Source organism: Anguilla anguilla, chromosome 11 (assembly GCF_013347855.1).
Source record: "Anguilla anguilla isolate fAngAng1 chromosome 11, fAngAng1.pri, whole genome shotgun sequence".
Classification (NCBI taxonomy): Eukaryota; Metazoa; Chordata; class Actinopteri; order Anguilliformes; family Anguillidae; genus Anguilla; species Anguilla anguilla.
The window spans coordinates 40,486,489-40,503,987 of record NC_049211.1 but is presented as its reverse complement, the minus strand read 5'-3'; the positions used below and the strand labels follow the sequence as shown (position 1 = coordinate 40,503,987).

Here is a 17,499-nt window from a genome sequence, read left to right as displayed (position 1 = left end):
CTCTTTTACTGTTCTAGATGAATAAGCATTTGTTTTGCCACATTTGTTTTTACTACATGAACTCTGTTGTTGAATTTGTTCTTTGGAATTTTATTGATGTTAATTATGACAGGGTACTGTCTTTATTTTTACATGCAGTGTTTAAAGCACTTCGTAAATTCTGTTTTTAGAACGGTGCTATACAAATACATTTGATTACAATAATAATTCTTATTATTATTATCTGTGTATGTTTTTGTGTGTTCTTCAATGTGGGTTTGAGCAGGCATGTATAATGTGTGTGATAGAGAGATGAAACAGCACACACATTTCAGAAACAAAGACAGAATTTAAAGTTTTGCAGGTGTGATAACTACCAGGTTTTATAAAATGGTACCTTTAATATGTCTTGTAACATGAAACCATTCAGAATGTACTCAATTCATTAAACTTGAATAAATGGACTCAATGTACAAGTAGCGTTGCAAATTTACTTTATTTGTAGGATGCATATGGATTTTTGTGAGATGTTCTGGTCCCTTTGACAAAAGATCCAACATTAGCTAAAAGCTCTGGGGGGCATATTTTAAAGTTCACAGGAAGGTAAACCCAGTTTTTTTAAACAGACATAGGGCCTTTGATTATTTTCTTGGCCGTTGTGTTGGGTCTACCTTCCCATGCCTTTTCCAATTACAAAGGGGAAAAACAGATATTCTGTCGGTCGCGTTTGAAAAATAGGAAGCTCACACTTTGATATCTGTCATTGGCCACCTCAGCCTCTCACACAGGGATCAAACGGGGGTGGGTGGGTGGGTGGGGGGGGGGGGAGGCAAGCGAGACGCTCAGACGGCCGCGGCCAGCCCAACCCTGTTGTTCCCGCGGTCGAAGACGGCGTAGTACTGTCGGATGAAGACGTCTCCCAGGATCCAGAGGTCTCCCTGGGCAGTGGGCATGGACATGGACTGGAACCCGCTGGTGCACTGTCCGTTCATCTGGGAGGCACGGGATAAAACAGTCACATTCAAGATCACAAAAATGTATTCTTTTTTTAAATTTTGGAATGCCCAATTTTTGTGTTGGTGTGTGCTAAATCCTCATCACTGCAATCCTTTCTGCCAATCAGCAGTACTATATAATGGTGCTAATGATTTTCTCTTTCTCCACCTAAGCTATGTGGTGCTCTAAAATGGCTGCCATGCTTATACATTGGTGGTGGTTAAGGCGAATTCCCTCCTTCACAGGAAAGTGCTTTGAAACCATAAACACCATAGTACAAAGTAGTATAAGTGCAAGCTGATGTTTTCTTCTTCTTATTATTATTATTTTTATTATTATTATTATTATCATCATCATCACACTGTACTCCAAAAGTGCTATCATACTGTTTAAATTCTTTCACTCTGCAGCCCACCAGCTAAGCCAGGGCTGCCCAAACCTGTTCCTGGAGATCTACCTTCCTGTAGGTTTTCACTCCAGCTTTAACAAAGCACATCTCATTCAGTAGCTATAGTTTTCATTGAGCTGCTTATTAGTAAAATCAGGAGTGCCAAATTAGGTCTGAAATGAAAACCTGCAGGACGGTAGATCTCCAGGAAAAGAGTTGGGCAGTCCTGAGCTAAGCTCACACGGACAATCAGTCAGAGGAGGACAGTTCATATGTAGTAGAGGGGAACACTAGCAAGCAGTGACACGTGGATGTCCAATTGACCAAAACCCCTCAGTCCCTGGGTGATGCTGGCAATTATGCACTGCCCAGTGGAGCTTCCAACCACAGTCAGTGCTGGCGCAGTCCAATTTCAATACCAGACCATGGAGCCCATCCATACACTGGAACAGTGTCTACACATGAATAGCCAGCCAGTAGTTGAATATAGGCATCTTTGGGGAAAGGGCTGCAACCATATTGTACTCACAAAGTAAAGCATATTTTATATGTAAATACATGGCACTTTAGCGTTTCCCCATGATTCAACTTGCGTTACAAGCAAGCAGTCAAATTGAGGTCACTCCCCATAATTGAAGAACACTTGTTCAAATCCAGAGGACAACTACAGGCAAAATTGGGTGTGCAAGTGTCAGTGTCCATACCTGTCTGACGTAGGCACTGGGTAACAGTGTGTACATCATGCCGTTGATGGTGAAGGTCACGTCTGGCATGGAACCCATGCTCTGGCAGTTAATGGAATACTGAAAAGAACAGAGGAACAAAGAGGTGGAGATTAATCAGCAATTAAACAAAATGGCTTCACAATTTTAGGATTTCTGTTTTGGGATTTCATGCCAAACTTCTGCTCTTAACTACGTCATTAGCTCCATTATTAATTTGCCCTGGTGTTTTTCAGCTACAGCTGCAGACTGCACACACGTGTTTTGTGGAAGCTTTTTAGTGTTGTCTGTTATAGGAGCGAACCAGCAATGGTACAGCCATAGTAGCGTAGCAGGTTGGAGCCGAAATAAGCATCCACAATAGCCCTTCAGGAATAGACTGCAGGGTTATATACTGGACATTTGCAAGAACATTTATACATGAAACTACCTGGTGGTTGTAATATGAGTACATACCTGGTATTTATAATTTATAGTCATACCAGTATGAACAAATACCTTGTGCTAGGACCGTAATGTAAAGGGACCGTTATATTTATACAGTTAATGTTAGTAATTAATTAAATGACTTTGATCAAACTAACACATCTGTAAACTAACAGATCAGAAGACATTTGTAAACATAACCTTATACACGTCTTTATTAACATTTATAAATATGTTAACTAATTATAGTTACTGCCTTACAAACAGCTAATGGTTAAAATACTATTTAGTAACACTGTATTTATAGTTTATAATCAGACCTTAAACTAAAGTGTTACCAAACAAACTGAATGTAAATACCTGGTTGTTAGTGGCAGTTGCTCCGATGTACTGCTGAATGACGCTGATGTCAGAGGGAGGGCCAGCGATCAGCGAGGTTCCGGAATCCACGATGCCGGGACAGCCCTGAGTGCAGGCCACCACCTGGCCGTTAACCATCACGCTGGGGGAGGACAAACACCGGGACGCGCGGTCAAATCACGAGGCCCTGTCCTCCTGCGCTACTGAGGAGCCACTGCGGGATCCTCCCACTGCGGGATCCTCCCACTGCAGGATCCTCCCACTGCAGGATCCTCCCACTGCGGGATCCTCCCACTGCGGGATCCTCCCAGACGCACCGCCCGCCGGTCCTCTAAAACAGGGCCTTCCAGGAACCAGGGGTAAGGAGCCCTGGTCTAAAATCAACTGTTAAACTCTGGACTGTAAGACAACCGTACATTAATGAAATCTATTCTGAGAAATGGTGGAACAAACTCCCCATCCCTCTCCGAACCTCCCCCTCATTACCCATCTTCCGCCGTGGCCTGAAGACTCATCTCTCATCTCTAGTTGGCTTTGCAGAGGTTAGGTCAGAATAGTGTTCAGTGTGTGAACTAAACTGTGTTCTTGGCTAGAAATAGCTGTACAAAATAAGTATTGTATCTTATTGAACCTGTGTTTAGTAGTTGTCTATGACCATGAAATGCACTTTTTGCACGTCCCTTTGGATAAAAGCGTCTGTCAAAGAAATGTAATGTAAAAATGTAATGACTTACTTTTCAATTGCAATCTGCCAGTAGCCCTGGACGGTGACGGGCACCCAGTTGATCTGCCCAGTGTAATAGCTGGAGTCATATCCACCAAAGGTCACAACACTGCCTGTAGCCCCATCGCTGTGTACAAAACAACACACAGTGATTTCAGGGGGGTATAAACAAGGAAGCCTCAATTTATCCAAGATAACAGAGGATGCAGGGAAGGCATCTCAAACTGTGGATTCAGGTTGACTGGTGGATCGGGAGAAAGACTGCAACTGGTCACCAAATAAGCATGGCAACAAATTCAGACTTTCTCTGAACAGAGTAGTCTTCAGCAACTATTTATATTGTTTAGTCTTACACATCCCTTACACAGCTGGAACATTTATATAGTTTTAGTTGACACTATTGCTCAATTGAGTCAGACCTGATGACGTTTTTGTTTATATGACTATTATACAAACATCTCCCATTTCTATGGGAAGTTGTATGAAATTTAAAAAGCCAAAATCAGGAAGTCCCAAAACGATGGCTTGGATATAAAAGATAAATGTTTGAACTAAGGTTACCAGTGGGTGTGAGAGAGGTTAAAATTGTGGTAAAATTGGTAATCTACCATAATAATATTTTTGAGGGCACCTGGAATCATCTTAACCACCCCCCAACCACCACCCTCCCACCCCCCCCCCCCTTGTTACCGGGTTAGGTAGATGGAGAACACATCCTCAGCCACCAGACCCTGATTCATCATGTTGTCAAAGACGGGGGTGGAGCTGGAGGCAGAAATGGTAGGGTAAGCCAGGCCCATGATGCCATCAAAGGGGCTGTAGTACAAGAAAGTCCCAGGCTCCGTCTGACTCAGGCCGAACATCTGGTTTGTGTCGGCAATGCCACCAACCTGCAGGCACAGACAGCACAGTGGTCAGGCATACTGGTAAGACTTTACAATACGATTCTATTAACCAGCATGAGTTAACACATTAACTAACCTTGACAGACAATGAACTAATCTGTCAATATTTATTCATTTTAACTAAGCCATTAGCAAAGGTGGAATAGGAGCTAGTCGTTGAGCATTTAGGTTTCTTGGGGGTATATAATGTGGTATTCATGAAAGTGTTACATTAGTGAGCAATTAGTAAATACTAAAGTTTTTTTTCCGGTCAGTACATGAAAAATTACTTGTGATAACCAAAAGGGACCAAATCATACTTCAATGACATAGAGTTAACAATGGAAGAGAATGCAAATAAATTATCTTCTCATGTTAACAAATGCCTTGTTAATTGGCTAGTTCATTCTTTGTTCGGGTTAGCTAATGCATTAACTCATGTCAGTTAATGGGACCTTATTTTAAAGTGTTGCCGGCACGTTTATGGATTTCCCAAGAGTGGGGTGGTGCCCTGATGACATTTGGGTATGACTCATTTGGGTGTGACTCTTACATTGACTGTGTCGTATCCCAGGAAACCAGTCATGCTTCCGGTCCCGTACTGGACGGACACAGGCGTATTCAGGGCCCGGAAGGTAGAGGAGAGGCCAGGGTTGAATTTGTTATGGTTAGCTGAAGAGAGAGTTTAGAAAAAAATGGATTTGTGTTTTGCACCTTAATTTGTAAGAAACACACTAGAAGAGCGAGGAATGTAAGACACTGTCTAAAAAATTTTTTTTTTAAACGCATGACATTAATTAAACCTGAGAACAAAAATCATAACATAACTCTTATTTGTGACTCTATATATATATATATATATATATATATTCAGACCAGTTTTGAAATGGCTGACAATATTATACTCTGACCAGTTCTGAAATGGCTGACAGTATTATACTCTGACCAGTTTTGAAATGGCTGACAGTGTTATACTCACACCAGTTTTGAAATGGCTGACAGTATTATACTCAGACCAGATTTGAAATGGCTGGCAGTATTATACTCAGACCAGTTTTGAAATGGCTGACAGTGTCATACTCACAGCAGGCTTGGCTGTTGCAGTAAATTGAGGGCACCCACAGATTGGCAGATCCAGTGTCGGGGAGAACCCGGAATGACTGAGGGGGCGTTCCAATGCTGATGACGCTGACGTATTCAATCTGACAAATTCAAAGGCAGTTTCAGCATTCCCAGACAAAATAAATTACAATTAATTACATTTTTATATACTGTAATTTAAATTTCAGTTTTGCCTTTAAAATGCATTTATTTTAAATTTCACTTCTGAAAAGTCATTGAATAAAAATGTATTTAATATTTTATGGAAACCATTCATTGTGTGCATATGCATTTTAATGTAATTAACTTATATGAACTTCTACAATACAATATAATTTCCATAGATTTTGCATGCATTTTACCATGTTTTAAAGACACTTTTTTGTAGCCCTAGGATCAGAGTATCACATCGCTGAGAACAACCGTGTGGACGTAGAAGGGAAAGCTTACATCCATGTAGTTGTACATGGGCATGTTGGACATGAGGTTGGTGTATTTGGAGGCCAGGTCATAGGGGTATTTCTGCAGGAACTCCTCCAGTCTGCCCTGCTCCATCAGCGACTGCCGCATTGACTTCCCTCGGATCAGAGGGACCCTGTAACACCATGGCAACACGTCTCACATGCCGTTTGCCTACAGCCGCCTACACTGGTCTGAGCTCAGGGCTCTGTTTCACGAACCAGGATTACGGGGTCAGCTGGATAACTGCGCTGAGTAAAACTCAGAAACCTCCCAAATCTGGAACATGGACTGAAGTAAAAAGAGCTGTTCCAGGTTTTACTCAGCGCAGTTATCCAGGTAACTCAGTAGTCCTTCTTTATGAAATATCCACCAGGTTTACCAGTCAAGACAGTAGCAACTCACTCACATCAAATAGCATCAGAAATATAAGCAGAAATGTTTTCATGCATTTTTCAAGAATTCATTATTTACGTGCATGAGCATTCTCACAACATATAGAAAAAATATTCTCAGTAATCTTCAGGAATTTTACTTGAATTTTAGTGTGTAAAGAGTTAAAAGTATTTTAAATGCATTTTTTTTACTCAGGCCTGGTTATCTCCTGTAATACTCACTTAGTCAGGCAGTCAGACAGGGCCACCAGGCCCAGAAACACCAAAGCCCACTTCATTGTGATCTCTGGAAGTCTCACGATCAGCGTGCCCCCTTGTCCAACGGGACTCTGCTTTTATACAGCTGGCCTCCCATTCGCTATCACAGTCCGAATGTTCCGCTAACAAACGCAACAATGCCACTTACGCCCCATAGCGTTATGCTAACAAACACAACATTGACACTTACGCCCGATAGCGTTATGCTAACAAACGCAACATTGACACTTATTACTGACAGCTTTCCGTTAACAAATTCAATAATGATAATATTATGTCTGATAATATGCAAACATTGTAGAGGGAACATGTCTTATCAGGATCTTGGAAAATAGGAAAAGGGTTGGCATGGATCATTCTTAACACTGTGAGCACAAAAGTGTTTCAAGTGCAGTTCTGAATGAATTTCACTCTGCATTCATAGTCTAAAATGTCAAAGATATCATGATACTTTATCCCACCAAATGTCATTGAATTTAGTGTATTAGTTGTTCAAATAATACAAGTATCATTATTTCTGTAAATATTATAAGTATAAATGCACACACTGAACAAGTTATAGTAGCACTTTATTTTAGGATCGATCTCAATCCCATAATTTTAACAAGCTGCAAAAATGTTTTAATTAGGTGCTTTTTTCTTAGAGCCTATAATTTATTGATATCTGTTGGAATGTGAAGGAAAATTAACCAAATATGAACTAATGTATTCTTAAAAAAAAAACATACATACTGCAAATATATGCATTTTGCTAATGTTTCTGTGTAGAACTCATCCAGTCACTGCTCGAGGACATTTACAATTTCATTAAATGATGGAATCATGCTAGCCAGCCAGCTACATCATCACTGACCTTGAAACTTGAAAAAATTTGAATGCCGTCAGTTATCTAATTTAGCTGACATTTTAGCAAACCAGAAAGAAGTCAATGACAATTCCAAATGAGAATTTAAAAACCAAGGATAAAAAAACAAGGATTTCATTTAAAATGAATTAGCCTGCATCGGGTTGCTTAATGGCTCATCCAGTGAATGCACCATTCCAGTGCATGGACGAGCCTGTGAGGTGTCCTCCTGCTCCTCATGTCTGTGTGATCCTGACCTGTTGGCCACATTCAGTGTGTCAGCGGTGAGGTCACATGCTTCAGAGGAGATCACTGCCTGCCCTCCACCCTCCCAAATGACCACCTGAGGTTACAATGAGCACTACAGTGTGCACAAGATTGGGCATTAATTACATTAATTCTGCATTCATAACTATGTACATGTATATAAAAAGGAAGTCATTTTTTGAAATGTATACACAACTACCGTAAGGTCAGACTGAATTCCAGCCATTCTAGTCATTGCAGGACATCGCTTGACATGATTTTTGAAAGGGCACAAAAATGTTGTAAAGGACAACCCAGTTACCTCTACCTGTAGTCTGTTAATCATTGATGTTAATCTTCATGGATGAGATGTAGATGCTTTCATCTTGAGTATTAAAATCAAGGTTAAATTGTTCAGATAATGTTTCAAAAATATTCATAATTTCTTTTGACATTATGCATATTAATTGGATATATGATTACAACATGGAACCCCTGTTTCACATTTGCACAGTCCATAAGAAAGAACAGCCTATCTAATATGTCCCTATTTTTCTCTGGCAATTAAGAATAACTCTGGTTGCCAGTAGTTAAATAAGCAGTAGTGTTTGGTTTCCATTTAAGTCACCTGTGGTTATCAGCTGTGCTTTACAGAAGCAGATTATCATGTGTTTACCATGCTATCCATGGAAGTAATAATGTAAGAAAAGATAATGTGTTTAAGGTGGAGAAGGTGAAACACAGAATGGAGTCGCTGGTTATGGACAAAGAACATGTATCAAGAAATATGTTGCTAAATTGACCATTTGTATGATCAGCATATGCATCACCTTCAAGGACAGTAGGAAACATCTGCAAAAGAATAGCCAGGTGCTGCAACATTATGATATCAAATAATAATGAGAAAAAAAGCATTACAGCAAAATATATAGTTTAAGATTTATTTCCAAATATAGGTACACTTTTTAAATATCTTTTTTTTTAACTACAGAATATCATAAACAATACTCAATATTCAAGTGCTTTCTCCATACAGTCATATATACCAAACTCCAGACACTGCCAGAGCTTTTAGTTGGCTGATTATTCATCTTTGAAGAGTAAGTGTTCACTCTATTCTTTCGGTATTGTCCCAGACTCCTCACATGAATATAAACATCCAAAGCAGATAAGATGAATAAGCAAAGCCAGTCCTGGCCAAGACAGTGTTACACAAACAGCAACTGCACACCTGGGGTTGAATGACTGGATGTATTGGGTGTACGAGCTGAAGGCTGAAGCAAAATCACATAGTAGAGGCTAATGCATTAAAGGCCGCATTGATTAAATATGGGCATTCTTCAGACATTTCATAATGACGTCATGAAATGTGCCAACAGTGAGGAAACACAACTCGGTGAGTATTGGCCTAGGTTAAAATGGCGGAAACGGTGCGCTGTGTATGACGATGCAGACTGAGCGAAATTAGGATGGCCCTTGGTGCTGTTCCTTTCATCCTCGGTCAAACTGTTCCCTTCTCCGGCTCTTGCGCTGCTGTCTTCTCATACGCCTTCCTCCGCGTTATTAAAAGTCTATATTTTTGAAGTCACTGGTGCACCTGTACTTGCTCCCTGTGTACCTGGTGCATACTAAGTGAGGAAGACAGGGGCAGGTGTGGTGCTGCCGTTTGCCAAAAAAGGGCACCTGTTAGGGGAAAACATGAGGACATAAAAAACATTTAACCCCTGCTGTTCAAACAGGTGTAAACAGTACTTGACACTACAGAGGGAGGCCAAGTTGTAAATCGTATGTAGAATTTGGAAAACAACGATCGCACATCCAGCATTGAGAGGATTTCAGACGGTCAGTGGCCGCGTCTCAGACGGGAGGCGGCTGCCCCGCTGCCTGCATCCTCAGGAGCGAGCGCCCTCTGAAGGTCCTAACGGAAAAGGAACCTCAAAAGGCAACGAGTTCGGGACGTGCTCTGAAGGCAGGTTGACATCACTGAGAAGTAACGCGATTACTAGCACGTTAGCGGGCTAGTTCACGGAAAGCGCAAAATTTTAAACAAGCTCCTCTGTTGCCACCGCAAATGGCGCTTTGCTGTTTTCAGCTGCCATTATTTTAACAGAAGAAGCCCAACGTAATTGCAATGAACTGTGGGATATCTTACCCGGTGAAGGATACATCTGATGCTGCCTTCAAATTTAACCACAATAAACCACCGTATATGAACAGGTTTTTTGGGACATGCCTACAGTGACTATGCCGCCCTCTAAGGCAGCTGACTTCTGTTTGAGATGCAGCCAGTGTTTCCTTTGCATGCGTTTTAATAAACTACTGTCTTGTAAATGTACTTGTTTATCCATGAAATGCAACTTGGCAAATACACTTTTTTCATTGGGAACTATTTTGGGGTTTGCTTTTCGAGTGATCCAATGGAATACTGCTTGATACATTTCTGAATGAGTATTTGAGCAATGAACATTTCTAAATTTGCAAATGCATTTATAATCATTAAATATTATGTTGGAATAAAAGCAATTGTTGAGTCAGAATGACACATGAGAACATTAATGCTTTATTAGGACCTGTATTTATACACTATATCCCTGGCCCTTTCTATTCATAGGTATTTAATTTGTTCACTTCCCAGTGACAACCCATTGTTAATAAGGATATAAATACTTTGCTGAAATATATTTGATGGCTTTGGCTTGGTTACTGAAACGACAGGTAGTCTAAAAATGTCTTGATGAAGTGATTTTTAAAAACTGGCATAGTGCAATAATCTACTCTGGGTACAGTATATAATAGAATTAATTTTGGAGCCCTTGCAGTGTCATACATTAGCACTACCTAATTTCAAGTTTGTTTTTTTCCCCTCTCCTTTCAGATGAGGCCTTCCAGAATACAGATAGACCCAATTTTCACTTGGCATTTCATAAAAGCATAAATATTCAAAATGTAAATGAATTGTGCTCCTACTCCAGCCACTGAGTTTAAGAACAGAGGTGTATAAATCTGAAGAATTCAGTACGCACATTCATAAAAGATCCGCACTGAACACTTCAGCTAAGACGAGGCTAGGAAGTCGTGACAGGAAGTCATCACAGGTGTATACGCTGATTACAGAGGAATCACCAATCAGAGCCTCTATTCTCAGGCAGGAAGTCATCACAGGTGTATACGCTGATTACAGAGGAATCACCAATCAGAGCCTCTATTCTCAGGCAGGAAGTCATCACAGGTGTATACGCTGATTACAGGGGAACCACCAATCAGAGCCTCTATTCTCAGGCAGGAAGTCATCACAGGTGTATACGCTGATTACAGGGGAACCACCAATCAGAGCCTCTATTCTCAGGCAGGAAGTCATCACAGGTGTATACGCTGATTACAGACGAATCACCAATCAGAGCCTCTATTCTCAGGCAGGAAGTCATCACAGGTGTATACGCTGATTACAGAGGAATCACCAATCAGAGCCTCTATTCTCAGGCAGGAAGTCATCACAGGTGTATACACTGATTACAGACGAATCACCAATCAGAGCCTCTATTCTCAGGCAGGAAGTCATCACAGGTGTACACGCTGATTACAAAGGAACTACCAATCAGAGCCTCTATTCTCAGGCAGGAAGTCAGTGACTACTTCTCCGGTGGCAGCAAATCCAGAAAGTAAAATGCACTTTAAATAGAAATGCACTGAAACCTTATATTAATTTGTTAGATTTACTGTGCTGAGTTAAATACGTATTGTAGTGTGGTGCCCAGAACCCCTCAGTACTGTGTGGTTTTATAGAATCCCAAAAAAAAAACTGTTAAGCACTTAAGACTTACCTTTCTCCGGCATGAAAGTAAAATGTAGTAAGTTAACCATATAAATATTAGAAAGCCACAATGTGTATTTTCAGTGAGACTCAGACTCAGCTTTAGTAGTGCCCAAAAAACTAAAATATAATCTCTCTTTCCTTTATAGTGATGTGTATCAGTGCTTTAGACGGCACAACCCCCTGCATTTGATCTGATCCCACATGAGAAGAGAGACAGAAAAGAAAGCATAAGGAGATCATTCCGATGAATGCAGGCTAAAGAGCGGCATATCTGACTGCTCCAATCCTTCCAGGTCTTTCCCTGAAACCTCCACTGCAGGTGAGCAGTTCTATTCATAAGTGATTATCAGTGGGAGATTAATCCTGCCGCTTCCTCGCTCCGCAGTCTCATCTACATAAGGAAGGCAAAATTTAAGTTCCTGTCTTTTCTTGCATCACTTCCAGGGGTAATCCACCATTCTAGCTGCCAGCACATTCCTTCCTCTGGTACACCGATGTCTGGCTACAGAATTATAGGATGGTAATATATGGCTCGGCATTCTCCAAATGCTAAGGGAGAGATCGATAACTTCCCATCCGTGTCTGCTCCATAACCGCTCCCTTGCCAGTCCTTAATACTGTCAAATGTTCTCCCCTGAACATATTGTGAGTGTATTATTTTTTATTTTTTGACAGCGTATAACTCAGGCAAAATGCAAACGAATGGCTTTGGCGCTTGTTCTCTCTCTTAAGGGAGACTTAACTGTTTAACTACTGCAGTCTTCACTCTTATTTTTTCACCGCGATGCATGGACTGATCGCAGTTTATTTTTCATCTTGGTTTCGCTTACACTTTCCTGTTTTTAACTGCAGACTGCTGTCTGTTCAACTTGCTGGATTAAGGGTTTTTAAAAACTGCTGTCCACAGTAGATTCCTTCATCAAGAAAACAAAAGTAAGAACAGAACATACAGGTGATATGTTTGCAATACATCTAACTATATGCTGTTAAAATTGTGCGGGCAGTATTTACCCCTAACTGAATACATTTACCCTGAGGTGAATTATATTTTAAAAACTGTCCATAGTCCCTATCTGTCATCAGAAAAGCTGTTGACAAACCCAACTGAATGTTGTCTTTGACCAAAACTGACTTGAATCTTGATTTCTCATGCTATTATTCTCTGAACATTGGGTTGTAACATTATAAGGGAATTGTTTTACTTCACAACTTTCAGAACTTCATGTCAGGTTAGGTATACCCCTGCCGTTGCCCTTGACAAAGGCACTGGACTCAGAACTTGCAGGCATTGCACTGTGGCTGCCCCACTGTTCCTAAATAGTTAGGATGAGTCAAATACAAGGGACAAATTAACCTTTGTATTACCTTTCATAGTATTGACAGTTCTCCCATCATGAGGCTGTGTTTTCTACCCCCGCGCCTATTCATTATAGAAAGGCTCCTTTGAAATTTTAGAAATGAGCAAATTATTGATAGCGTTAGCCACAAGGCAGCTATGCAGTGCTGCATGCCACAGTGCTGTGAGACTGAAGCTTCTCGAGAGTAAAACGGGAACATTTGTGATTGAACATTTTTGTGAGTGCTGGCATTTCTTTCATTTCTAAAATTTCATTCTCGCTTCAACAACCAAAAAATCTTTTGAAAACTGATTTCAGTCTGTAGAGCACACCTCATATCCTCCAATGGGTTCCTTGCCGATTGTTCTTTCAGGGGGATTTTTTTTTAAAGGCCCTTTGCATTGGGGCCGAAGGAGGTAGGCGGGAAGGGGGTGGGGGTTAAACAGTTTCCTGTGGCTGAAGAGAAGGAAAGGGGGGGGGGGGGGGTAGGGGGCTTATGGTTCCTCACCTTGTGGCTGAAGGGGTGGCACTCGTCCCCCTCCACACCTTTGGGCGTGCACATGCGCAGCCCCCGCAGCCAGAGGCTAACTGCGCAGCAGGTCCCCATGCCACACTGCACGTCTCTCTCACACGCCTGGTGAGGGGAACAGACAGAGAGAAAGAAACATTCAAAATCACATTAAAACTCTTTCTCTGCTTATTTATTAACGACAGTGCGACTGATTAGGGTTCCTGCTCAGCAGATTCATCACGTCAAGAAGGTGTTCCCAAACGTAAATATGTATTTTACTTTGGTCAGTTATATATTTGAAATGCCTTAACTCTTTAGATGCTAGTAAAATGGGAAAACATTCCTGAAAATCCCTGAGATTAAAAAAAAAGCGATTAACCATAACATATGACCGAAAAATTTTCTTCTGAATACTGGTGAAAATAGATGCTTCTTTTAAAATGAGCAACAACCTGCAGGAATAGTGTCTGCAGGGTAAGAGTCTTTCAAATATTGATTTGTCCCAGGTTTGCCTATATCTATGAAGTTTCAATGCTTTTGTAACACCTCTGACCAAAAGAAAACTGCCAAGTTAGAGAGAGTTAGAGAGTGCGTTAAGTCCACCCCTATACCCAAATCAATTTGAATCTAAAGGAACATGCTTCTCTAGGCCATCAATCTCTAGTTTTATAAAAATGATGTTCTGCTTTTTGAATGTTTGAACTGGAACCTCGTGAGAAATGCAGTATTGTGCAGGAACAGATGTGGTGTGATCAAGGTATCATTTGGCTCTTCTCGGGTTAAGAGGCCAGCTTAGAGAAATGGCCGCTGTGTCACTTATGGATATGGAATATGCTGCAATATATTGTAAATATGTGGACTTCATATATATGATAAATATATTTGACACCAGTTTAGCTTCATACATAAACATAATGCAGCATCTAGAAGGGGTAATAATTTGTTTATCTGCCCATATATTGTTTAGGGTCTTGACCTTGTATGTTATTTCCATATATTTTCAGGATATATTACATTTATGCAAGTAGTTTCCCATCTGACTTGAAATATAAAATAGGACTTTTGAAAACTAAAAAGGGGAAGCAGCTGCACAAAAGACTGTGTCCCAGAATCTCTGCTTTTATAACCTACAATCCGTGAGTCACCGCTGTTCATTCGAAACTCTTTGAGGAGCAGCAATCAAGAGAGAACATATTCTGTTTTGACCTTCTCTTTGATTCGCCCATTGTACCGTGGATCAAGACATCAGCTGAAATCTCAAGATGATATGATCCAACCTTCTCAACTGACAAGAGGCTGAAAAAAAAATGTGTCAGGTATCAAAGGTGGCCATTTGAAAAGGCAGAACAAGTTCCTTTCAACACTTAGTTATTACACTGTGTCATGTCGCCCTGTTTCACCTTCTTTTGAGATTCTGTTCATTTTCAATTTGTTCGTTTCACATTTGTTATTATCTCCTATCCCTCTCCCAGAACAAAACCAAAAAGGAAAAAAAAACCAAGTAAATAGATCCTATTCAAATACCTGAATATTTTTACGACTTCTCGCTAACTGGCCATATCCTACTTGAATGTGAATTAAAATAGCCCATGCATCTAGATGAGTTGCATGAAATCATTTACTGCAGTGAAGAACTGACAGAGACTGAGCCGTATCAGATCCCACTCAGATCCTATTACTACGCAAAGGGACTTTATGAAACACATTATAATGATAAAATAACAAAGTGATTGTGATGGCTGCTGGTTGCAAAGCTGACCGCCACCATTTTAATTGAGTCAAAGCCAAAGATTCCATCTTTAATTCAGGATGATAATGACAGAAAGCAGGGGGATTGTTTTGACAAGAACAGCAACCCAGTCCAAAATCATTATTTTGAGACAAAACGCATTATTATTGACTCAGAAGAGTTATAGCTGAGGGAATAAGACATGTACTTACAATATAGACAGACAGCCTTGATATGTTTAATCACTGACTGCATTAACATTTACAATACCATGAACTATCATTCATTTTTCATGTAGCCTACTATTAAAGGGATAGAATTAGCAGTGCATTGACTACCAGATGGTGAAATTTCAGATTGAATTTTCATTGTATTTTATTTAATAATATCCCAAAGTTTCGTACTGCTGTTGCAGAATATCCGTTTTTATTTTTAAAGCCATGAATGTGGCAACCATGTAATTCACCAACTTCACCCCGAGAATCCACTGGCATTGCTTGCATCTCTTCCGGGCAGACGTTTCTCAGATGACACGAGGGAGCTAGGTAACGCAAATCACTAGGTAAATATTGCGTATTACGTAGAACTGGTGATATTACCGTGTCAAATACTCACTACGCACTTATGCAAAGGCTCTGACAATGCAATGTCAAAAAAAAAAATTGGCTTGAAAAAGAATGCCAATTTTAAAAAATGGGGAAATCAACTGAATCACTATCATACTAACAAATCCTTCCAAACATGAATGGCCAGTAACTCTGCACTCCTATAGAGTTTAAAACACCATACGTCAGGCTGACATGAAATAAAAAAATCCATCCCCCCTATTATGAACCCACCCATTTTTTCTTTCGACATCCATTTCTAATACCACACCAAGCCAAATTATGACTTTATTCACTTAAATCTTATTTTAACCATACAAGAAGAGACAGCCCATCAGCCCCCCTAGCAACTAACCTTATCTCTCCCCTCCTACTAAACAATAATAATAATGATGCTTATAATAATTATAATAATATTCATCGTCATCATAATAATTTATATAGTACCTTTCATGCACAGATGCAGCCTAAGGAGCTTCACACTTTAAAAGTGATTTCGAAAAGAAAAGGGAGACCAAACCAAGAAATTCTGGCAGATTAAACCTACATCGACATTCAACCTTGCGGCGAAACAGAGAGAGAGAAGAGAGAGAGCGAGAGAGTGGACGGAGGAGAGCGGGAACTCTCTCGCTTCAGCGCTCTTCCTCGTGCAGACTCACCCCTGTGATGACCGCACCCCTGGAGCAGCTGAGAGACACCAGCAAGGCGGAGAGGAGAAGGACCCTGGTCATGGCCGGAGCGAGGATGATGAAGATGGGGGTGAGGAGAAGAGGTTCTCTCTGCTGGGGAATCCTCTGGTGTCGAGCCGCAGAAGTGTGATTACTCTCCCTGTCTCTCTCTCGCTCTCCCTCTCTCTCTCTGACCATGTGGGGTTCCTATGAATTCTCAAAGGAAGACTCTACATCCACACTCTCTTTATCTATCCTTTACTCCCCCCCTCCCCTCTGGGTAACCCCCGCCCCCCAACCCCACCACAGTTCCCTGCATCTTTCATTCAATGTGACACTGAACTTTTTGGAGCTGTAAAGGGTTCATCTCCATGTCCAAACTTATGAATGACTCATCTCCGCTGACAAAAATAGCCAATTGTCCAATATACTCACCAGTTTTCCAAAACTGATCAATATATGTGAGTAATATCTGATCAGGCCAGCACAGTACCACTGCACACGCACTACATCACAGTGATTATAACTATGCAAAATCAGAAGTGAATGGTAGCTGAATAGATTGTGGTTGGGTGATTTGGAAAAACACTTAGTTTGAGAAAGCTTAATGACAAATTGAGACGATTAATTATGGAGGATTTCCAATATCAGCTTTTGATCTGATTGAATTATCTCATGCACATAACAGAGTCAACTATTGTCCAGCTGTACTAAGAACAAAGAACTACAATAACCAAGGCTAATGTGAAAAAATGCGTGATTCAATCTGCTTGATATGTGATAAGCAACCATGGAATTCAGCCATGGATGTGACTCTTAACTGAGTGGAATTGCCAAGTGTGGCATCATTAGAATGGACAAACATGCCCTGGTTACTGATTCACACAACACAGACGATGGTCAGCGTGTGGCCAAGACGATTGCTGCAATGTCTTCCCACCCAGTTCACTTGTGCACATTTTTATTACAACAGGAAAATAAAGAAAAATAATCCAGCGTCAAACTGAAAGAAATCCATGCTTATTTCAGCGTGCTAGTCTTTGGATCTGGGAA

General features: G+C 40.7%; 2 protein-coding genes across 2 annotated transcripts; both read right to left on the bottom strand.

Annotated features, from left to right (window-relative positions):
• Positions 1–821: 821 nt before the first annotated feature.
• LOC118208267 (pepsin A-like) lies at positions 822–6,913 on the bottom strand. The gene is made up of 9 exons (XM_035382767.1): positions 6,657–6,913; positions 6,031–6,175; positions 5,564–5,681; positions 5,033–5,151; positions 4,286–4,485; positions 3,606–3,722; positions 2,872–3,013; positions 2,068–2,166; positions 822–971 (listed from the first exon to the last, which is right to left on the bottom strand). Exons 1-9 carry the CDS (start codon positions 6,710–6,712, stop codon positions 822–824), a joined length of 1,146 nt encoding a protein of 381 aa, XP_035238658.1. The 5' UTR covers positions 6,713–6,913.
• Positions 6,914–8,709: 1,796 nt separating this feature from the next.
• Positions 8,710–16,649, bottom strand: prok1 (prokineticin 1). The gene is made up of 3 exons (XM_035383139.1): positions 16,438–16,649; positions 13,442–13,567; positions 8,710–9,465 (listed from the first exon to the last, which is right to left on the bottom strand). Exons 1-3 carry the CDS (start codon positions 16,642–16,644, stop codon positions 9,346–9,348), a joined length of 453 nt encoding a protein of 150 aa, XP_035239030.1. The 5' UTR covers positions 16,645–16,649; the 3' UTR covers positions 8,710–9,345.
• Between the last annotated feature and the right edge of the window lie 850 nt (positions 16,650–17,499).